Raw genomic sequence first — 23,891 nt, forward strand, 5'->3', positions numbered from 1 at the left:
TGTCGCGTGAGGAAGCTGCGCGGCCGGAGAGGGGAATCAAACACGGAGGATCAACTTGACTGCTGAGCAGGACTGTGTCGTCCACCCACCCACCTTCCTCCTCACCCTCTTCCTCCTCCTCCTCCTCCTCTTCCTCCTCCTCCTCCTGCGCCTCCGCAGCGGCAGTCTCCACTGAAGAGTTCAGGAGGAAGATAGAAACCCAGCGGCCTCGGGCTGCGGTGACTTCACACCGAGGAGGAGCGCGTGTCTGCCCGCGTCCTGTCGACATCGCGCCGGGGTTGAGATGGAGCGGCGCGCGCAGAGACCGCGAGAGGAAACCAAGCTGTGCTCAAGAAGCCCTGTCTCCTAGCTCTCTGCCTCCCGAGCCCCGCTGCTGTACTTTCTACATTGCATTTTTAACATCATCGCCGATATGAAGACGCTGCTGCTGCTGGTGACGTCATCCTCGGTGGCGCTCAGCCCCGGCTTTGCCCTCAGCTCCCACTTCAGCTCAGGTGAGCCGACATTCCGCTGCTGACATCCCGGAATAATGCTGTTAGTGTGGACTGTTGCGTAACGCTGCTTCTGCATGAGCGCTATCGGGGCCGTGTCCGTGCGTGTGTGTGCGTGTACATCATGTAAATTACGGCCTAATTGTGTTATTTTATGAAGTTCATAAACATGCAGCTTTGAGGTGTAAAGGTGCAAAGCATATCAAGGTGAATTGTGGGAACAAAAACAGGCTTCCTCTAATTGGAGCAGGCGCGTGTAGCTCGGTGTCCAATTAGCGCTGCAAAGAGGAGGATTGTGGGAGATTTCCTCCTTGTTTCTCACGTCCATCGTGGAATAACCATGAAATATCGATGCAGAGGGAACGGCTATATGTTTTATCATTATGCAGCATAAGCAGCTACTGGCCTGTCATTCAAGTGGTTCCTATGGCAACCAAAAGGTGCAGCAGTCTCCCGGCGTTCCCGTCTCTCTCGTTTTTCCCAAACAGCTAATGCAAATGGAGTTGAGCATCTTCAGAGGACATGAACACAGAAGCCTGTTTTTAAATCCCGGTGTTTGTTTTAATCCCCTGAAAACGCGTATGTGGGTCTCTCCTGCCTTCCTATGTCCCATAAAGCCCCCTGCCCTGTTCCACATCCTTCCATAAAGCCCCCTGCCCTGTTCCACATCCTTCCATAAAGCCTCCTGCCCTGTTCCACTTCCTTCCATAATGCCTCCTGCCCTGTTCCACATCCTTCCATAAAGCCTCCTGCCCTGTTCCACTTCCTTCCATAAAGCCCCCTGCCCTGTTCCACATCCTTCCATAAAGCCTCCTGCCCTGTTCCACATCCTTCCATAAAGCCTCCTGCCCTGTTCCACATCCTTCCATAAAGCCTCCTGCCCTGTTCCACATCCTTCCATAAAGCCTCCTGCCCTGTTCCACTTCCTTCCATAAAGCCTCCTGCCCTGTTCCATTTCCTTCCATAACGCCTCCTGTCCTGTTCCACATCCTTCCATAAAGCCTCCTGCCCTGTTCCACTTCCTTCCATAAAGCCTCCTGCCCTGTTCCACTTCCTTCCATAATGCCTCCTGTCCTGTTCCACTTCCTTCCATAAAGCCTCCTGTCCTGTTCCACTTCCTTCCATAATGCCTCCTGTCCTGTTCCACTTCCTTCCATAATGCCTCCTGTCCTGTTCCACTTCCTTCCATAAAGCCTCCTGCCCTGTTCCGCTTCCTTCCATAACGCCTCCTGCCCTGTTCCACTTCCTTCCATAAAGCCTCCTGCCCTGTTCCACTTCCTTCCATAAAGCCACCTGCCCTGTTCCACTTCCTTCCATAAAGCCTCCTGCCCTGTTCCACTTCCTTCCATAAAGCCCCCTGCCCTGTTCCACATCCTTCCATAAAGCCTCCTGTCCTGTTCCACTTCCTTCCATAAAGCCTCCTGTCCTGTTCCACTTCCTTCTCCTGTCCAGGTTTAGTCTCTGCAGCGCCGAACAAGAAGCAGAAGCTTTTCATTCTGTCCTTGGTCTCGTTTGTTTGTTGCTCCGTGTCTTCAAACCACACAACAGCATGGACACAACTCTTCCATTTTATCATTAAAATGTTCTATTTATATATAAATTGGTTGCTTTGTCTTTGCTGGTGTTCCAATAGACCTTCACCTGCCCGTTGTGTTCATGGATTGTATTTAGTTTCACCAGATGGAGATCAAATGTCTCTTTTGATGGTGATCAGGACAAGATGGCAGCGGCAGTGGATTTAATACATAAAACAACAACAACAATACTTTACAGATTAAAAACTAAAGTCTGAGCATCATCGGAAGAAGTTAAATGAACACAGATACTTGTATACGCACAGAAAGGCAACGAGACGTGAAGAAGATGGTGAACTCTCTGATTATTTATGTTTGAAACTGGAGAGACGAGGAACTCCAGATGGAGTCTAGCTTGGAGTGATTTACCAATAAATAGACTTTACACATTAAATGAACTCCCAGCAGTTGTTGCCATGGAGCTGACCAAGGTGCTGAAATAATTTGGGATCATTTTTAGACCCAGATGTCCAGCTTCATTCTAGAAACATGACTCTGGTCACACCTCCTGTATTGAGACACGCTTTCCAAATATCACACTTCATATATTGGACATATTACGTATCTAATATCGCAGGAATCATTTCAAAAGCTTGTCTCTTTGCCTTGGACTATTGAAGCTAACTGAATCTTCTTCTAGTATGTTGAGCGCGTGAGTCACCTCTCATTGAAACACTCGTGAACATACTTTTGTCCTTTAGACCACAAGCTTATCTCCCACTTCAAGTATCTCATTCAGCAGACAGTCTCATAAACACTCTCTTGTTCTGGACATCATTTTACACACTTTATCCCCAAATCTACCGCTCACTGTGTGACGTCCAGTTGATGCTCCACAGCTTTCTCCTCCGCTTTAAAGAATACACCCATGATGATTTAGGAGTAAATAGACAGCAGTCATGGGGTTTTATTTAGTGTTATGGTTCATTTCTGTTTGTTGTTGGTTCTAATATTTTTTATTTTTTTAACTGCACAAGTATAGAGCTGAAACAAGTTTATTGACAGAAAACAAACTATTTCAAAAATGATCTTGTTGGTGCATTTTCTGATTTTCTTGGTCTTCAAATTTTTATCAAAATGTAATAATTTATCTGGATGTCTGAATATCAGAAAAAAACAAGCTTTTTGAAAATGTCAACTTCGGTCCTGGGACCTTGAGATGGGCACTTTGCACCATTTTCTTTATAGACTAAATAATTGGCAGTTGCAGACTCACACATTATCATTTTTCTTTTTGGAAAGGTGATATGTTGACGACAGAGCTGGAGCCACTAGGTCGTCTCATATTTCATATCTAGTTTGTGTTTGTCGGAGATGACTTTGATGAAGGGAGGCGGATGCGAGGAAAAGAAAATGAAAGGATGCCAAAGCAGAAAAAACAACAACAACAACAGATTGAAAAAGGAGAGAGAGAAAGGAAGGAAGGTGCTTGTCCGATAGCTGGGATCTTCCTCTTGTGATGACCGCTGCGTACAGGGGGCGGGTCTAGGGATGACATCACTGCCCGGCAGTGCTGGCTGGTTTCCCGGCCCCAGGTTATCCATTTCTCATCTCTCAGCGCTCCTGTCTGCGCAGACAGAGGCTCGCTCTCATTGCACGGACACAAAGGCAAACACGGGTCGCTTGAAAGCCCGCCGGACTTCCCTTTCTCCGGACTATCGCTAAACCACCGGGTTCAGGTGCTCGGAGGACGAGGGCGTGGAGCTCCTTGAGCAGGTAAACCCAGAGGAGAGGGGCCGTTGGGTTCTGTATCTCACTATAGGTCACAGTCAGAGATGAGATTTGATTGAGGAACAGAGGAAACCACTTGAGAAGAGACAGTAGATGGGCATGTTTTGACTAAAAGGAAAGCTCGCGGAATAAATGGTGAAGTGGAGGGCAAAAAGATGTGGCTGTGAATTTGGATTCCTGCCATTGACAGCAATTGAACACCCTCTAAAAGCTTGATCCACACCTCCGAAAACCTCCCGTCAGGAACAAGCCCCCGACACTCGTCTGATCCACACTGGTTGTGAACATTCGCCAGCAGGGTTTGTTTTGTTTTGGTCGGTTTCTGTAGAACAGCGTGTTCAGAACATAATCGTTCCCATAAGTGAGCCTCTTTGTGTGTGTGTGTGTGTGTGTGTGTGTGTGTGTGTGTGTGTGTGTGTGTGTGTGTGTGTGTGTGTGTGTCTGGAGAATATAGAGCCTCTGATTGTACAAAAACTCATTTGGTTGAAGGGCCTGACTCCTTCTCAACGGTCTCTGCTTCTGTTGGCGCTCATTTGAGTGATTAAAGTGAGTGGAAAAGGGACGTAAATGTCCCTTTTCCCACACAAACACACACAACACAAACACACAACACAAAGCCTTACATCAATGAAGCTTGTACAACAGAGCGGTTCACTGCTTTGCTTCTGCCGCTCAGCGTCTCTAAAACAGACGAGCTTTATCGAACATCTCCGATCAATACTTCTCTTGTTACTGTCTTATACTCTATCAGATAATACCACTAATTATCTTCACTGTTTAATGAGGAAACTACACTTTCAATTACTCCAGTACTCCAGAGTCCATACAATGTGTTTATATTCGTTTTACTATATTACCACATCCATGCGTTGCCAAAGAGCGATTTCATGCTCTTTCTGATTGATGAATTGAGAAAATAATCCTTCAGATGAATCAACAATATAAATAATGATGAGCCGTTTTCTGAATGGTTGTTGTATTTCAGTGTCATGATTCATGTGGAAATCCATTTAGGGTTATTTTCTTTACTTTTACTGATGAAACTTATAGTGTTTCAGATTTATTTCCATTTTTTTTCTGCAGTACGTTTATTTATTGTATGTCTTAGTGTTTAACCTCTCAGGAACATGTTGGGGATATTAAACATGTCGTCTCTTATCTGTAGATCCCAAACTGGAACTCAAGACTTATTCTGTTTCATGTGGATGTGGCATCTGTTTTTTGGGGAGTTGTATTTTTGGTTCTAAAAGTTCTAAAAAAGCAATGTTTCTCAAAATTCAAGCTCTTTCTGCTGAAGCGTGCTCACATGGCCCTGATCACAAGCCTTTTATATATTACTACCAGCAGTAACACACTGATGACGATGATGATGATGATGATGATGATGATGATGATGATGATGATGATGATGATAGAACTCTGACGCTTGAGTTTCATTACAACAGGAGTCAAAACGTGTTGTTTTATCTCCTAATCCTCACATACAGGAGATTGCAGCGAGCTTCAGGCTCTGATCTCTGATGCAGGCTCTCTGCCGTGGGGCCCTTGAGCAATGTTTACCAGCCTGGCCCCTCCAACGTGGCCCCAATCGGGCCACAACATCTCACAGCGGATCTTGTGTTTGATCAGAGAGGTCTTGTTGTTTACAGCGAGGCCTAATGGGGATGTTTCCTCTGAGCCCGCTGAGAGAGATGGAGCACAGGAGGGAGTGTGAGTGCTTTCCCGCATTAAAGCGGCCATGTTGGTGTTCCAGCACCACGGACAGCTCGTGAGCCGGGTCGTTACATTTAGGAAAGATCTTTTTTCCTCACAGTGTACGACTGCATTGTGGCATTTGGACGCGCAGGACTGTGATGATATTCACGAGTCACGGTCCCATGAGTTTTGTTCACATCCAGTGTTTCAAAGTCCTAAAAAAAAAAAAAAAAGTGAGGCTTCACGTGTTCATGATGCAGTTAATTCCTCACAAAACATTTTAAATGTCAATAAAAAATAGTGAAGGTGAAAAGTATCATTAAATCAATGCAAGATTTTAAAAACAAATGTAGCATTTAGTGACTTATAATCACATTATAACTGAACATAACTCGTTATAAAAAGATGATCATGTATAACAACTAGGGCTGCAACTAACGATTATTTTAATAATCGATTAATCGGTTGATTATTTTTTCGATTAATCGATGAATCGGATTAAAAAAAAAAAAAAAGCGTTCATTTCCAACCCTTTATTCAAACCAGAAGTGACAGTGCAAAACATCTTCAGAAAGTGCACAAACAGGTTGCTCCTTGAACATCCCTGAGCTGTTAATTAAAACAACAAAATGGACTAACACTAAAAACATAAACATATATGCTTTACATCTGCCAAATGTGAGCCCTTTTTACTGTAATTGATCCCTTCAGAGGCTGCATTTACATACCCTGCGTTATCAATATGTATGAAATACTGGACAGAGGGAAGCTGTACTGCTCCATATAGAGCGTCCTCTTCCTTAAACTCTTTCATTCTGGGTCTCTTATGACCACGACGTCACGTTGTTGGCTAAGCCCAACGACGTGATTTGCTTCATTCTACTTTGAGTAAAAAAAAAAAAAAACCTTCATCAGATCCTCCGGTGTTCCGGTTTAACGTTAACGAGTGACTGGTGAACTGAACCAGACCGGGGGGTGACGGCATGTTTCACCACGTTACGTTTTTTACAAGCAAGACTGAACTGAAACGGAACATAACTTTAACGACAATACACAACCCAAACACGTTAGCTAACGCGATAGCAAGCTAACTAGCTTCCATTAAAAACAAGATGATCACGACCTCAGCTTTTCTCGTGTCTCACTCCAATCTCAGAAACGCTGGCCGGCCAGTTGCTCTGCTCCGCTCACAACGAATCGATAATGAAATTTGTTGCCAACACTTTTTATAATTGATTTTTATCGATTTTATCAATTCGTTGTTGCAGCCCTAATAACAACGATGAAAAATATGATATTCTATGATCAGTGAGTGATCAGCAAATATGAAGTACTATGAAACTTGATTTGACCATATAAGTAATTATAAAATGCTCTTTAATGTGTTTTAGGATTATTTTTCTAAAGCATACAGATTATACTGAACCCCAAGTATGATCATAATGCATCATATGGCCGTTAGAGTGGTGCCACTGTTTCTATGTCACAATACACATAATTGTTATTGATGCCTTGTCTCATCGCTTCCATCCTTCTCTCTGTTTCCTTCAGAGCCTAAACTCTTCAAAACAACTGAAATCCACTCTGGCCGCCTCACTCATCACTCCAATAAGTTGCCTCAAGATAAAACAATTTGCAAGCTATTATTTATTTTATTACTTTGCCCACCTATGTAATTATGGAATAATTTCATTTCCTGGTTCCTTTTTGGCCTCTCAGCTGAGGCATTAATGGCAAATCGATCGGCTGTGGAGAGACGTCCAGCGATCGTCTCGGCTCTGTTTAGTCTGTTTGCACGAGAGAGGAAGAGAGGATGGTCACTGGACTGGAGGACAGCAGAGTCACAGAGTGGAGCGCTGATCTCATCAATGTTGAATGTTGACAGTTGGTGATTTAAGTTGATGCTGCTCGGGTCCTCTTTCGTTTTGAAATCATAAACGTGTCTTTTGTTTCCTCTTTAGTGGAGCTGTCTGTGTCTTCCCTGTTTCTCTCTTTGTTAACATATATGTATATATATATATATATATATATAGTTGTATCCATCCATCTCCATGCTCTGGACGGCCTCCCAGTCTTTGCAGTATCACAGCAGGCTGTTAAGCCGGTGATTTAAGGGGATTCATCGCTGGCCACGCTCGGCTGGCTGAGAAATGGGCTGATTGGTTCAGACTACAAGTGTGAGAGAGAGAGAGAGAGAGAGAGAGAGAGAGAGAGAGAGAGAGAGAGAGAGAGAGAGAGAGAAAGAGAGAGAGAGAGAGAGAGAGAGAGAGAGAGAGAGATATGAAATGGCATTCTGATTGCAGCCCTGTCTCCTAAATATCACGTAAAAAAAAACAAACAGGTAAAATGATGCTTGATTTATGAGCCAGAACCTAACCAAGCTTTTTTGTTACGTTTTGTTTTGTTGACTTTTTATAGTAATTTGAAGCAGAACAATGAGGATTTTTGTAGCGTTTTTGTGTTTTTTTTCTCTCTTTCAATTTCAGTTCAAAACTGGTAAACACTGTGTCCGTAATGCGCAAAGTGCAATGGAGAATGCGGTTTGGTGGTCTGGAATGTAAATGTGTAGGAGACTGTGCACCACAATACATTCCAGCTGTATTTATCGTATTAATGGACTTTAGCAAGAATGTTTCTACCACTTTAAGCACTTTATTTAACAGCTCACTTTGAGAATGAGATTACTGATGCAGAGATCAGTCAAAATGACCTGTAGTTGTGTAAACTGTTCATTTGTTCTGAACTTTTATCACAACACTATTTTATTTAAATATCGACCACATTTTGATCCCAGTAGGATCTCAGTCTCTGAAAATGTTTAAAGGTGCTAATGTTAATTAATGTAGCAGCAAACAGCTGTTGTCTTTGAAAAGACATATGGAGTCTGTGTGTGTTGCTAACGCTTTGTTGACATTGCCGGTCGGCCGTGTGCATGTTAGTGCACGTTGGCGCACGTGAGCGTGCACCGCTGGTTAGCGCCTGTTACAGCCGATGACGCTGACCGGACCGACGGCGTTTCCGTGGAAGCGTAGCGCCCACCATCCGGTTCCCATTTCACACTGTTAGCCCGAATAGCTCTGTTAGTGCTGTTAGCGCTGTTAGCGCTGTTATCTCTGTTTGTGCTGTTAGATCTGTTTGCTCTGTTCGATTTGTTAGCTCTGTTAGCTCTGTTATCGCTGTTAGCTCTGTTTGTGCTGTTAGCGCTGTTAGCTCTGTTTGGGCTGTTAGCTCAGTTTGCGCTGTTGGATCTGTTAGCTCTGTTAGTCCTGTTAGCAATGTTAGCTCTGTTTGTGTTGTTGGCTCTGTTAGCTCTGTTAGCTGTTAGCACCATTAGCTCAGCCATTGCCATGTTGAGAGCCGTGTGGAGTCACGTACGCTCTAAATGTTGTGTTGAGCAAATATTAAAAGTGTATATGTATATATATATATATATATATATATATATATATATATATATATATATATATATATATATATATATATATATGTGCATTAGTACACGTCATTGTTGTACCTGCAGAGATCCACTTTGTAAACGCGTTGGATCTGCGCAGCGCCCACACAGCTGATACGCCGCCACATGCGTCAGTAGTTATAACACAGCGGATACTCCCACAGAGCGTCTCCACGGCAACACATCTCACTGAATCCGTGCTGTTGTTCATTAAAGGCCAATTCAGCGTTTCAGAACTCTCAGACCGATCAAGGTCTGAGCGAGTCAATAAAACAAGTCTCTCTCTCTCTCTCTCTCTCTCTCTCTCTCCCTTCATTATAATTCACACGTGAGTCGCAGACGCCCCACGTGAAGCCGCTGCAGCTGGAGCAGTTTGGTTATTCATGCTGCGATGGAGGGCGAGGGGACGCTCATAACTCTGACTCTGATGCGTCGTTTGTCTTGTGCACGTGACGGTCTGCGCGTGTGCACGCCTGTGTGTGTGTGTGTGTGTGTGTGTGTGTGTGTGTGTGTGTGTGTGTGTGTGCGTGTGTGTGTGTATGCACATACTCTATTTGCACAAGTCGGTTTCAGAGGTAAACGAGCAAGAAAAGGGAGCTGTCGTTCCCGTGTGGGGGCGGATGTGTAAGTGCACATTGTGCGACAGCATTTGCTCCAGTTTCTAGTGTTGGCCGCATCTCAAGTTCATTTCACAATTTCAATGTTCTTTTTGGCAAGACATGTTAATGCCATCCTAAAGCATGTGGAGAAGGAACATAATGGATAGAGGGAGGAAAATAAATAAATGGTTTGTATGAACGTGCAGTACACAAGTGGTTTGAAAGGGGCATCAACAAATGGGAGAGATTTCCACTTAAAGCACGGACTCAATGTTTACGAGAGGGACTTGAAAGCAAATGAAATGCCATCTTGATAGTATGAATGGTGGAGGGCAGTGAGTGTTGCCATTGTTTGTACCACCTACAGGCTCAGGGATTTGCACTGTGACTAGAAACTGAAGTCTCTAACAACGAAGAGCTTTCATCGGATTGAGTTTTCTCTGTGTTGGTTTTGGTTATGTTTTGACCAGGAGGGAAACCTCTGGTACTGCCGAGTGAAGCCGATGTGGAATTCTTACAACTTGTATTCTCTCTCCTGACCACCAGGGGGCGACTCCTCTGGTTGTATAGAAGTCTATATAAGTGACTCTACTTCTCTTGATGTATTCCCTCAGTAAACATTGTAAACATGAGTTTATGTCTCAATCTCTAGTTTCAAGTCTTCTTCAATACAGCATGATGTTCATTTAGTAAATTATGGTCATTTAGAGTCAAACAGACCATAAAGCAGGGGATGCTTTAGGGGCGGGGCTAAGAGGTGATTGACAGGTCGACACCAGAGACGTATACGGCGTCTCTACGTCACTCCTCCTCACTCCATATATGGTCAGTTCCGCTTATTGGTTGCTCAGTCAGCCATCAGACCCCTTTAACATTGCACGTTAAAAACATTGATTAGTGCAATAAAGTTTTAAAATCAGACATGGGTACCGACGTTCACTCGGCAGCACGGCACTGAATCAGAAGTATGGATGCTGGTATAAACCAGACGTGACAGGACTGGCCCAGTTCAACCGCTGCTTTTTCAAACTGGTTACGTAAGAAACCATGAACAGTGAACATGAAAAATGAATCACAACGTTTCTCGGGAACCCTTTCTAGTGTTGTGTTCATAGAGTATACATTCAGTGTGTGTGCACTGATCCCATCATTTCGGATCAGATGATGGCAGTTATATAAAGCAGCTGCACGTGTTCATCACACATTATTATTATTCCAGCTCTGAACAGGTAGAACTACATTATTACTTCAAATGCATATTGTTCCCGACCTTAAAGCAATTTTGCATGCTGCCACACATACTGATATACTAAAAGTGTCTCCATGGCAACCGGGCTTCGAAACCAGTGCACAGCAGGGGGTTTTCTTTGGAGAGGATCTGCTCCCTGTGCTGGAGCATAATCACGGCAGACAAACCTGGCCAGCGTCTCTCAATTAATACTTGAAAAGGCGCCGCGGTCTTCATGCGCCGGCCTTTTCAAAAGCGAAGACACTCGATTGGTTTAAAAAGCTGTTGTTATGCAAATGTGCAGGATAAAAACAACAAAATACCACGACACTCGAACTGTTCCAGTGAGGCGGAATTTCCCCAAAAGTCTGTCTTTTTTTTCATATGGAAGACCGTTTTTCCCATCGAAAATATGAGTTAAAAGTCACATTTTTGTGGTGGAAACGGGCTTCCATACTTTTTCCACCTGCAGTGATGGTTTGTTGGTATTCAAAGGAGCTGACTGCATCCAGCGATGCAGCTTCCTTCCAACAAAGTGTCATCTCCCAGACGGGGAAGTCGTCTGTGTCATACGACCTCCTTTCTTTCTTGCTGTAATGGTGACAACACTGCAGTCAACAAACACATCCACATGCCACGGTACTCTGAAATCATTATTTGCAGGTTTATGAGCATGGTTCTGTAAAACATTATAGTTTTTATAGTTTTCTTCATTTTTGTGTCATCGTGCCATGCTTATGTTTTCACCATTGACTGTATTTGCTCTACAATTTGCTTACCAGCCTCATGTGGGAGTGGACGACGCCATCATCTACCTGCTGCAACGAGCTCAGTACACCTGGATGTACCGGTGTCTCTGTGAGAGTCACTTTCTTTGACTTCTCCAGTGCATTCAACACCATCCAACCACTGCTACTGGGTGAGAAGCTGCGGGTGGTGGGGGTAGACTCGTCCACCGTCTCCTGGATCACTGACTACCTCACAGGCAGACCACAGTTTGTCAGAATGGGCCGTGTGCTGTCTGGGACGGTGGTCAGTGATGCTGGAGCCCCACAGGGAACTGTTCTGTCTCCCTTCCTGTTCACCCTGTACACCACTGACTTCCAGTACAACACAGAGTCATGCCATCTGCAGAAGTTCTCTGATGACTCTGCAGTGGTCGGGTGTATTAGGGATGGACGGGAGGAGGAGGACAGGGCAGTGGTGAGTGACTTTGTGGAGTGGGCCGGCGAGAATCACCTGCTTCTGAACGTGGCCAAGACCAGAGAGATGGTGGTGGACTTCAGGAGGAAGACAACAGCTCCGAGTCCTCTGAGTGTTCTGGGAGAGGATGTGGACACAGTGGAGGAGTACAGGTACCTGGTGTCTCATCACATGGTGGAGGAGTACAGGTACCTGGTGTCTCATCACACAGTGGAGGAGTACAGGTACCTGGTGTCTCATCACATGGAGGAGTACAGGTACCTGGTGTCTCATCACATGGAGGAGTACAGGTACCTGGTGTCTCATCACATAGTGGAGGAGTACAGGTACCTGGTGTCTCCATCACATGGAGGAGTACAGGTACCTGGTGTCTCATCACATGGTGGAGGAGTACAGGTACCTGGTGTCTCATCACATGGTGGAGGAGTACAGGTACCTGGTGTCTCCATCACATGGAGAAGGAGTACATGTACCTGGTGTCTCATCACATAGTGGAGGAGTACAGGTACCTGGTGTCTCATCACATAGTGGAGGAGTACAGGTACCTGGTGTCTCCATCACATGGAGAAGGAGTACATGTACCTGGTGTCTCATCACATGGAGGAGTACAGGTACCTGGTGTCTCATCACATGGAGGAGTACAGGTACCTGGTGTCTCCATCACATGGAGAAGGAGTACAGGTACCTGGTGTCTCATCACATGGAGGAGTACAGGTACCTGGTGTCTCATCACATGGAGGAGGAGTACAGGTACCTAGTGTCTCATCACATGGAGGAGTACAGGTACCTGGTGTCTCATCACATGGAGGAGTACAGGTACCTGGTGTCTCATCACAAGGAGGAGGAGTACAGGTACCTGGTGTCTCATCACATGGAGGAGGAGTACAGGTACCTGGTGTCTCATCACAAGGAGGAGGAGTACAGGTACCTGGTGTCTCATCACATGGAGGAGTACAGGTACCTGGTGTTTCCATCGACAGCCGACTGAACTGGAAGGCCAACATCAACGCTGTGTACAAGAAGGGGATGAGTCGACTCTTTTTCCTGAGGAAGCTTCGATCCTTTAATGTGTGCAGCAAGATGCTGGAGATGTTCTACCAGTCGGTTGTGGCCAGCGCCCTGTACTTCTCCATCGTCTGCTGGGGAGCAGCATTGGAGCCGGTGACACCAACAGACTTAACAAGCTCGTTAAGAAGGCCGGCTCCATCATCGGCTAGCAGGAGTTTCTGGAGCAGGTGGTGGAGAGGAGGACGCTGAAGAAACTTTTGTCCATATTGAACAACCTGGACCACCCTCTCTACCACCTGCTGCAGGGTATATATATGTATATATATATATATATATATGTATATGACCACCCTCTCTACCACCTGCTGCAGGGCCAGAGGAGCACTTTCTCCAAGAGGTTCCTCACGCTCCGCTGGAAGAAGGACCGCTACAGGAAAACATTCCTGCCGACAGCAATACGGCTTGCTTGCCGCTTGCTAGTTCCTCTGTATTCATCACTGTAATTCATCACTGTACCATACATACTTGCATTTTGCACTATCTACTGTTTATCTAATTTTACTTAATTTGAATACACTCTGCGGCTATAAATATAAATATATTCTTATTATGCTGCTGCTAGCTCACCGCTAGCTCCCCGCTGTAGCCAGCTAGCGCTGATGCTAGCTCCCCGCTGCTGCTGCTACTGTCCACGTCCCCGCTGCCCGAGTCGGGCGTCGAGCCGGGACTGGTCCCGCTACCTTCGGTGGTTGTCGGGGAGCTAGCGAGGAGCTAACAGGGAGCTAGCAGCAGTGCTAGCTGGCTTACAGGGGGGAGCTAGCGGGGACATCCACCGAAGGTAGTAGCAGCTTATAACCCGACTTTTACGGTAACGTAACAGATGTACTTATTTAAACCCCAAACCCTGATATATATATATATATATATATATATATATATATATATTCTAACCCTAACCAAGTAGTTGTGTTGCTTCAAGCTCACCGTGAGCGCTTCACAACACGGCCAAACCTTCATGAGGGCCGAGGCCGCGACTACAACGATGACGCAGGAAAAACCAAAAAATATGAGGAGTATAAATATGAGATCACGTTGCGTGCGCTGCTCTCCTGTGTCTGTGTGTGTGTGTGTGTGTGTGTGTGTGTGTGTGTGTGTGTGTGTGTGTGTGTGTGTGTGTGTATGTGTGTGTGTGTGTGTTATGTAATTGCCCCTGCATCTGTGGCGCGATGTCGCATCTGAGTGCGTGGGTCCGTGCCGCTGGGGACGGAGGAAGAAGAGATGAATTCTGCTCCAGCGGCCTCTCGCTCTTCCTCTCTGGGAGACTCGTCCACAAACAGGAGATAGAGAAGCTAAATGAATAGTGAGTGGAGGAAAAGAAAACGAGTGAGGACAAAAGAAGAAGTCAGAGATTAAGGACTTAGAGGGAGGACTGGAGGAAGAAGTAATAAGCGTGGAGGACTAATTGAATCCTTGCTCCACAGCCTCTGATGTGTGTGTTTTCTCCGTTGAGTCGACTGATAGAAGAGACACAAACATCACGACATGTTGGTGTGGCGCTATCGTGCTAAGCTAAGGTGCACCATGTGACGTAACGTCCCTGCCTGTTTACAACCTTTCTGTGTGGCCCTCTACAACTTGTCGTTTCTCTTCTGCATGCACACGCCGTGGCTCTTTTCACGCTTCACTGGTCCCTGTAAAGCTTTGCTACGCGTGAGCTGCACGCTCCGTAGACCCACAATGCCTTGCTTCGGAGCTGCTCGCCCCGCTACAAGGACTTGATAAAGGCCAGGCTTTCACTACGTATCACTCTGAATGGTATCCTCCAGCTATTGTCTTTACAAAGGCTCTTTACTGAATATTAATTTCACGACAGATTCAAGATCTAAAGGATTCCTAATATGTGTGTGTGTGTGTGTGTGTGTGTGTGTGTGTGTGTGTGTGTGTGTGTGTGTGTGTGTGTGTGTGTGTGTGTGTGTGTGTGGTGGGGGGGGGGGGGGGGTACTAAGTACTACGTTCTTCATATGTTACATTATTAGAATTATTGTATGATGGTGACAATATTAAACATTATACCTGTTAAAGATCACCATGGTAGCATTGTCAGTGTTAGCATATTAGCATGCAAATGCACCAGTATTCTTTTAATTTAATAGTTCATTTAACAAGATATAGTTCCGTTAACATGTAAACTAACATGTTTTTTTTAACTAACATTCATGTTTAGTGCAATTTGTATTTTGATCAGGTTTAAAATCCGGTTCTCATTCTAAAGGGTCATTGTAATTGATAACAACAATAATACAAGTTATAATGATAAAAGCAATAATACAATGATAATAATAATGACAATGATGATGATAATAATGCTCTTAAAGGGACACTGTCACTCGTATGGTGAGCCATCCCACTAGTCATGTGAATGAGCCGAGTCCACTACAACAGATTAAAACAGATATTTTCATGAGAATGATGTCATACTGTGAACAATCTCATCCAGCTGCAACCCTGTTTACCATGTTTGTGTTTCTTCAGTCCAAGTAAGGCGTCATCCGACCAAACCGATCACACCGATGACAGCTGTGTCACAGAAAATATCGAAAAACATATGAATCCTCAATTCATCTTACATCAACGTGAGCATCCACGTGAAGCAGAGCACAACATGACTGCTGTGCATCCTCACACGCAGCCTCAGCTGTGGCCAGTGAACCCACGCACACACACACGCACACACACACATGCACATGCACACGCACACATGCCATCATCCCCGAGGACACCGCCGTCGTATTAAGATGGAGAGCGAACATGAAGGCCGACAAAGGAGCGACATTCACGTTTGTTGTGGCGGGCGAGAGGAAGCCGCTCCTCTCGTGACCTTTAACAGACCGCACACGCGTGTCAGCCACACACACGTTTATATATTGTGGAATATATACGTGGAAATATTGTAAAATGCCATGAATGTTCACTATGAATTCCTGTAAATTGAAATCTGAACATGTTGATTGACAGTCAGGTTGTTATGCTAAATTAAAGGATGGAATTTGAACTCGAGCCTTAAAGACAAATTAAAATCTTTTGACCCAAATAAAAGTAGAAAAACACTCCATGATGACGACAGTAAGCGAAAACAATCCAATACTATTAATTAATGTACTCAATTTCAAATACTAAGAATACAAAAATACTCGGTAGGAAGAAAAGTGCTGGCAGCTTTGAGGATTTTATTATTAATGTTTTATCTCGTTGAATTTAAAACCAGAAAGTCTCTCAAACTAGAAATGCAGCTTCTTCCCTCCCTCCATGTATAACATATCATATATAGCTGTTCTTTTCTTTTCTAAGCAAATTGGAACACACTACAATCTCAATTTCGTCGCCCGGTCCCTGCCGTGCAACGTCAAATACAAACCTTGTAAATATTGTACTGAATCCCAGCAGTAAATACATTTATTAAAGAGTAAATATATTTATCTCCGTTCCACCGCTGGACGTCCTGGAGCCGTGCGCTGAATAAACCAGACGGGCCCGAGGGGTTTTCTGGGCAGCGGATCCTCTGGGGAGGGGAAGCACACACACACACACACACACACACACACACACACACACACACACACACACTGAAATAAACAGCAGAAGTGCCGACGCAGGTGATCTGCAGAACTCTCCTCTGAGGTCGCTGAGCAGAGATCATGCGGCCGAGGTGTTTCACGGTCAGTGGCTCTGGATGCACTTCCTGTGTCATGTGACTAAACGTGGGCGGGCCTGACACACGGAAAGGAAGACTTCACTCCCGACAGGATTTGAATAGTTAATCCTCCGGATCTTTAGTGAAAGTGACTTACAATAAGTGCATTCAACCATGAGGACAAACTCAGAACAACAAGAATCAAGAAAGTACAACTTCAAAGTGCTATCATTAAGTAACATTAAGTTGAAAACCGTGGAACCAATGTTGACTCTATGGCAGACATTGTTATAAAAACTGTATGAATCACAAGCAAATGTATTGATGTTGCACATCAAATTAAACAACAGAGCCTTGCTACAGTTAGATAAACAGTTTGATAAAAAAATAATCTGTTCATTCAGTTGATTTGTGTGCTTGTTTGTTTGTCTACGGGAACATATAGGTTGTTTTGAATTTTTTTTAAATCATAAAAAATAAAAAATAGCCCTAGTGGTTGCAGAGATACACCCTTTTTAGTTTGGGGATGACATTTTCGTGCAGAGGCCTAAAATGGGCTGTTTTTTAACTAAAGTGCTCCTACGGTGCTACTTTCCTTATTCAAGGCGTAGTCGAAAAATATGTGTTTTTAGTTGAGTTCATCCTTGTGGTCGAGTACATTTACATTCCACATGGCCTCCGCTGGGTGTTTGTCGTGTTGTGACCCGTGTTGCTGTAAAATATGTAGTTTGGATGTAAATAAGGTGCATTCAATGGTGAATGTAGACGCCCAAAGAGAAACCAGATCAAACGAGGATCAGGAATTGAGCCCAGAGGAAGAAGACGAAACGTTCTCATTTTAGACGACGTCGGCTGTTGGCCGGTTAAAAGCAGCCGAGAAGCATTTCAGCAGTTCCTCTGACGGGTTTCATTCAGGTGAGCTTCCTCTCTGCTGTCGGGGCTCGTTGCTCTCTGTCTCGGCAGGAGGGATGAGCGGGATTTGTGGGAAGCGGTCACCATGGAAACCAGTTGATTAAAAGGACTTGAACGAAATTGAGAAAATAAAATGAAGCCTGTTCTTGAGTCTGACATTTGGTTTTGTTTACCGTCAGATCTGTGATGACAAACCAAACCTGTCTGTCTGTTGAGCTTCCTGTCTGTCTGTCTGTCTGTCTGTCTGTCTGTCTGTCTGTCTGTTGAGCTTCTGTCTGTATGTCTGTCTGTATGTCTGTTGAGCTTCCTGTCTGTCTGTCTGTCTGTCTGTCTGTCTGTTGAGCTTCCTGTCTGTCTGTCTGTCTGTCTGTATGTCTGTTAAGCTTCCTGTCTGTATGTCTGTTGAGCTTCCTGTCTGTCTGTCTGTCTGTTGAGCTTCCTGTCTGTCTGTCTGTCTGTCTGTCTGTATGTCTGTTAAGCTTCCTGTCTGTCTGTCTGTTGAGCTTCCTGTCTGTATGTCTGTCTGTCTGTCTGTTGAGCTTCCTGTCTGTATGTCTGTCTGTCTGTATGTCTGTTAAGTTTCCTGTCTGTCTGTCTGTTAAGCTTCCTGTCTGTCTGTCTGTTGAGCTTCCTGTCTGTATGTCTGTCTGTCTGTCTGTTGAGCTTCCTGTCTGTATGTCTGTCTGTCTGTCTGTCTGTTGAGCTTCCTGTCTGTCTGTCTGTATGTATGTCTGTCTGTCTGTCTGTCTGTCTGTCTGTTGAGCTTCCTGTCTGTATGTCTGTCTGTTGAGCTTCCTGTCTGTATGTCTGTCTGTCTGTCTGTCTGTCTGTCTGTCTGTCTGTCTGTTGAGTTTCCTGTCTGTATGTCTGTATGTATGTCTGTCTGTCTGTCTGTCTGTTGAGCTTCCTGTCTGTATGTCTGTCTGTCTGTCTGTTGAGCTTCCTGTCTGTCTGTCTGTCTGTCTGTCTGTCTGTCTGTCTGTCTGTCGCTCTGTCTGTCTGTCTGTCGAGCTTCCTGTCTGTCTGTTGAGCTTCCTGTCTGTCTGTCTGTCTGTTGCGCTTCCTGTCTGTCTGTTTGTCTGTCTGTCTGTCTGTCTGTCTGTCTGTTGAGCTTCCTGTCTGTCTGTCTGTCTGTCTGTTGAGCTTCCTGTCTGTCTGTTGCGCTTCCTGTCTGTCTGACATGAAGACCCCTGCAGCGTTCCTTGCTCAGCAGCAGATGTGTTGGTCAGATTGGTTCCTCTTTGGCCCTCCAGCTTAGACTGTCCTTCTCTGACCCGCCGCCCATCTGTCTACCATCACTACCATCATCATCATCATCATCATCATCATCATCATCATCATCATCATCATCATCATCATCAATGAGGCGTTGTGGGGTTTTTATCCGCTGGTGATTGGGTTGATAATTATTTATTGACTTAAAATCAGATTTTTTCATTATTGCGTGTTATCATATTTCCTTTTAGAACAATTTTAACTCGTAGTCGGAGCTCTGCAGTCCAAAATGGGGAAAGTGAAGTTTCAATTAATATTTTTTTCCCCTCAAATACTTATTTCATTAAAGAACACTACAAATATATATATACACTTTTATTAATTTATCAAACTTTATTTTCATTTTGTTATACAAAATATTTTGCATGAACATGTTTTTTATTTTAATAGATGGCATAAATAATACACCTCATTCCAAAGGTCAAACTGTTCTCACAGGGTAGAAAACTAAAAGACGTCAGGCAGCGCATTCCTCCACTGAAGGCGGCTCAAGGTCGCTCACATCCCTCACCTAGCATTAGCCCGACAGCTAAAGCTGGCCCGAAATTCCCAGCCACACAATGAAAACCTTTGGCAGTGAATAGCATGAATATATTTAATACATTTTTACACGAGAAACAAGAAACGAGGCTTTCATTGAAGCTCTGCTGTGACTTAATGTGCAGGACGGCGACCTTCAAGAGACGCTGAAGGTCACATTTGCATCAGACATAGACTTTTCTTTGTGTCCCGATCTGGTTACCATGTTTGGATCTTTATAAACATCTGCGTGTGTGTGTGTGTGTGTGTGTGTGTGTGTGTGTGTGTGTGTGTGTGTGTGTGTGTGTGTGTGTGTGAGAGTGTGTGAGAGGCCCTGCCTCGTCCATTAGTCCGGTGTTCTTCAATCTTTTTTGAGCCGCGGTACATTTTCTACAATAAAAAAATCCCGCGGCACACCAACAACCCAAAAAAGATACAAAATGTCACATTGTAGCTTAATACAGTACTTATGCTAGGTCATTATTGCGCTTCCTCCTGGCATGGAAGAGTATTTCATTACCAGATGCTCAACAATGGCAAATTATCTGCGGCAACTAACGCGGTTCAGTGGTTGAAAATCACTGCATTAGAAGTTATCTTTTCATTTCTTTGCTCCAGGGCTCTGCGGCCACTGGGGATGTAACTTCAGCGTGAACGCTGACATGAAAGACCAACAAAACAAAAAGCAGATGAATTTCAGATCAAAATGAAAATCCTGCATTGCATTTTGGAAATATTATCTTCATCTCAAACCTCTTCTCTCTGCTTCTGTCATCCTTAATGTGTAAGTCTTTGTAAGGTCTTTGCCGTGTGCAGGGTCACTTTGCTCTGCGCTGAGCTAGCGCTAGTTTAGCCTCACTGATCACTGGTGGCGTGATTGGACTTCCTGTAAAGCAATTAAGATACGAGCCAGTGCAGAAATGTGCATTTATTTGTTCGTATAGAACAAGTGTTTCATGCACTTCACGGCGTTAATGCCACAGAGACTTTAAGTCCTGTCCACAACTCACAACATGTCGCCGCTCTCTGCTGACTTTGTACTGTGTGAAGGCGCCGCCTCGTCTCTTTGGTCTGATGGGTTCCAACAGAAAAGCTGCTGTGTGGTGGGGTGAATAAATAAAGAACCGTAGCTACGTTTCTAATAAGCTGCCGCACTGGAAAACGGAGGATTCAGGCAATAAGACGGGAGGCTGGCCATAACACTGGGCCATTGTTATATACCAGGCTGTGATGGTGATGTGATTCTGATATCACAGATATCTTGCAACTAAATTACTAAACTGCATGAAGAGACGCTGAGAGATGCTTCAGCTGCTCTGCCTCTGTAAAGCTGGAATGTCAGATAGACTCAGTGTTTGGTTTCTGCTTCTGTCTGAGGAGATTCTCCTGGGGGAGCGCTGCAGAGTACACAGCCCTTCAGCCTCTTCTTCTTCATCTTCTTTACTCAGCTCCGTTCTTCCCTCCTCTCGTGTCCTCGCTCCCTCTTTTCATCATTTAGTCATCACGATGCTCTCCGGCTCTCTGCCCCGAGAGGCTAAAAATGGCCGCCGTGCACCTCCGAGCTGCTCGCCTGCATCGAGTAGTGAAAAGCAGAGGAGAGACGCAGCAGTCCAGAAGCTGCCGGTCCACCTTCCTGTGTTGGTTTTTCACCTCAAATGAATTTAGTGTTTTGTGTTTTTTCAGTGCAGTAATGAAGCTCTCTGGAGGGACTTCAGCCTTTAGCGGCAGGCGTTTGTCTCTTTAGAGCTCGGTTCATTCCAGCTAACGGGAGGGAGATCCCTCTCTATTTCATTTAGCAGTCGATGGCATTGATTTTGCAAAGCCAGGGAAGAAAACAACAACAACGAGGTCTTATTGTGAGAGGATGTGTAACATCTTAGTTTTACAATTGCTGACTGGCCAATTCAGACCAGCATCACATGACCGCACCGATATATTTCAATGATTTTTCCTCCTCCTTTCCTTTCTTCTTACTAACTGCTGTATAAGCTTGATTCTGCACCTGCTGTCTCACCGAGTACTACAGGAAAAGAAACTCCTGCTTCAGATGAGATATTAATCCTTTTCTTTATCCTCAACATGTCTGCTTTGACAGCAGGATTCAGGTGCAACAGAAGCTTACCTCACAAACTCAATCGATGAGGAGTTGAAAATACATAAAACGACTCTGCACGGCGCTGTAGTTTTCAGCAAAGGTTACTCAAGCCGGAGGAAATGGTTTGCTTGTCGGCTAGGGACTATTTTCTGCGGTGGATTAATCCACATATGGGCTCTAGTGAGTATTTGTGGCGGCGGGATTGACTCAAAAATATAGCAGAGTACACCCCAGTTTCTTGAAATCAATTTGTTGTCAATCGATTTGTTGTCATTACAATAAAAACAAGTATCGCCATATAGGCCTGAATAAGAAATCTGAATTGTTTGATCATTTATAAACAGGTTTTTACTCATTTTCCTTCACTGAATAATTTACAGCAGCGTCGGTCATTTCTGGCGTGAAGTTAATTGTAGGCCAGACGAGTGGGAGTCGCAGCATTTACATCTACTTTTAATAATAACCATCAAACGTGTCAGCTGGACTTAACTGCTCTGTTTTTTACTGCGACTGCATGTGTTGCTCAGATATTAATACCCAGAGATGAGATGAAGATGAAGATGGAGATAAAGATGAGATGAGATTAGATGAGATGAAGATGAAGATGAGATGGAGATGGAGATGGAGATGAAGATGAGATGAGATGAGGATGAAGATGAGATGGAGATGGAGATGAGATGAGATGAGGATGAAGATGAGATGAGATGGAGATGAGGATAGAGATGGAGATGAGATGAGATGAGATGGAGATGAGGATAGAGATGGAGATGAGATGAGATGGAGATGAGATGGAGATGAGGATAGAGATGAAAATGAGATGGAGATGAGGATAGAGATGAAGATGAGATGGAGATGGAGATGGAGATGAGATGGGGATGAGGATAGAGATGAGGATAGAGATGGAGATGAGATGAGATGGAGATTAAATGAGATGAGATGGAGATGAGATGAGGATAGAGATGAGATAGAGATGGAGATGAGATGAGATGGAGATTAAATGAGATGAGATGGAGATGAGATGAGGATAGAGATGAGATAGAGATGAGATGGAGATGGAGGTGGAGATGGAGATGAGGATAGAGAGGATATTAGATAAGATGTAGATGAGATGAGGATAGAGATGAGATGAGGATAGAGATGATATTAGATGAGATGGAGATGAGATGAGATGGAGATGAGATGAGGATAGAGATGATATTAGATGAGATGGAGAAGGAATATGTAAGTGGAATGTTAAATACACCACAACAGAGCCAGCATGTGTCTCCTCTCTCTGTAATCAACCCCCCGACAAATAAAGGATGATTAAAAGTGAATGGTCTTGTGTAGCGTTTCAGAGCACTAAAGGGTTATGGACTGATTCAGCACGCTGGCTCTTCCCACTGCTTCCTCCCACTCTGCGTCACGTGGGATCACATCGCTCTTTTTATCGACCCTCTTTCTGGACCGCCGGCTTTATTTAGTCCAGCAGAGTGAAATATTCAGTGGAATTCAGGCTACTCCGTGTTTCAGAAACCCCTGAGCTGTCCGGCTTAACCCGCATTTAACTGTTGAATTTACAAACATTCTCGTGCTCCTACATTCTGGCAGCCGGCCTCCGAAACAACAGTGACCACGCTCCAATTATACTAAGAGCCTGATTCTCACGAGAGCCAGCTTTCAGAGGATCAGCAGAAACTGGCATCAGAAATGACTCTCTGTTTGTGTGTGTGTGTGTGTGTGTGTGTGTGTGTGTGTGTGTGTGTGTGTGTGTGTGTGTGTGTGTGTGTGTGTGTGTGTGTGTGTGTGTGTGTGTGTGTGTGTGTGTGTGTGTGGAGCTGGGTGGCACTGCTGTTGGCAGGAATCAGCGTGAGAGAGATTTACAGCTGAAGGCAATCCTGCATGGCTGTCCGTCCTATCTGTTTCCCTGGTAACCGTTGCATTTCGGAAGCCATCGCAGGATGAGAAAGAAATTCAAAAATCATGCACTGCCCAAAAAGGTGGGAACAAGATATTATTTACGAGGTCGGGCAGCAAGATGCAGAACGAGGCTCACGAGAGAGAAATAGAGCCGGAGGACAAAAGGTCAACAGAGGAGGTGGAATGGAGAAAATACTGGATGTGAAATTCATTCATATTGTCTCATTATTGTGATTATATCTTTCTTTTTCATTAAAAACCCACATTTCTTGTTTTGCAGATAATAAATCGGGGAAAAAGAGATCCTTGTAGGACACAAGGGAGGCGCTTTATGATCTTTATATTTCATATTTCTTCAGCACATTTGGTGCCAAAGTGCCCTTCGGGGTGTCTTCAGTATGTGTTATTGTATTTTATCTCTCCCCTCACAGGGTTATGGTTGAAAAGCATTTATTTTGGTGCATTTATGGGGCCTGAAGAAAGCCTGACGTCCAAGGTGTGAGTCCAGCTGGAGACT

At 44.5% G+C, this 23,891-nt stretch overlaps 1 protein-coding gene across 1 annotated transcript in view; it reads left to right on the plus strand.

Moving 5' to 3' along the window:
• Nucleotides 1–412: 412 nt before the first annotated feature.
• Nucleotides 413–23,891, plus strand: part of aatkb (apoptosis-associated tyrosine kinase b) — a gene marked incomplete at its 5' end in the record, with an annotated part of 49,457 nt that continues 25,978 nt past the window's right edge. Inside the window, one exon of the mRNA XM_079237957.1 lies at nt 413–494. Within this exon, the coding sequence (XP_079094083.1) occupies nt 413–494 (82 nt within the window). The remainder of the gene's footprint in view (nt 495–23,891) is intronic.

This window comes from Taurulus bubalis (assembly GCF_910589615.1).
Source record: "Taurulus bubalis genome assembly, chromosome: 2".
Lineage (NCBI taxonomy): Eukaryota > Metazoa > Chordata > Actinopteri > Perciformes > Cottidae > Taurulus > Taurulus bubalis.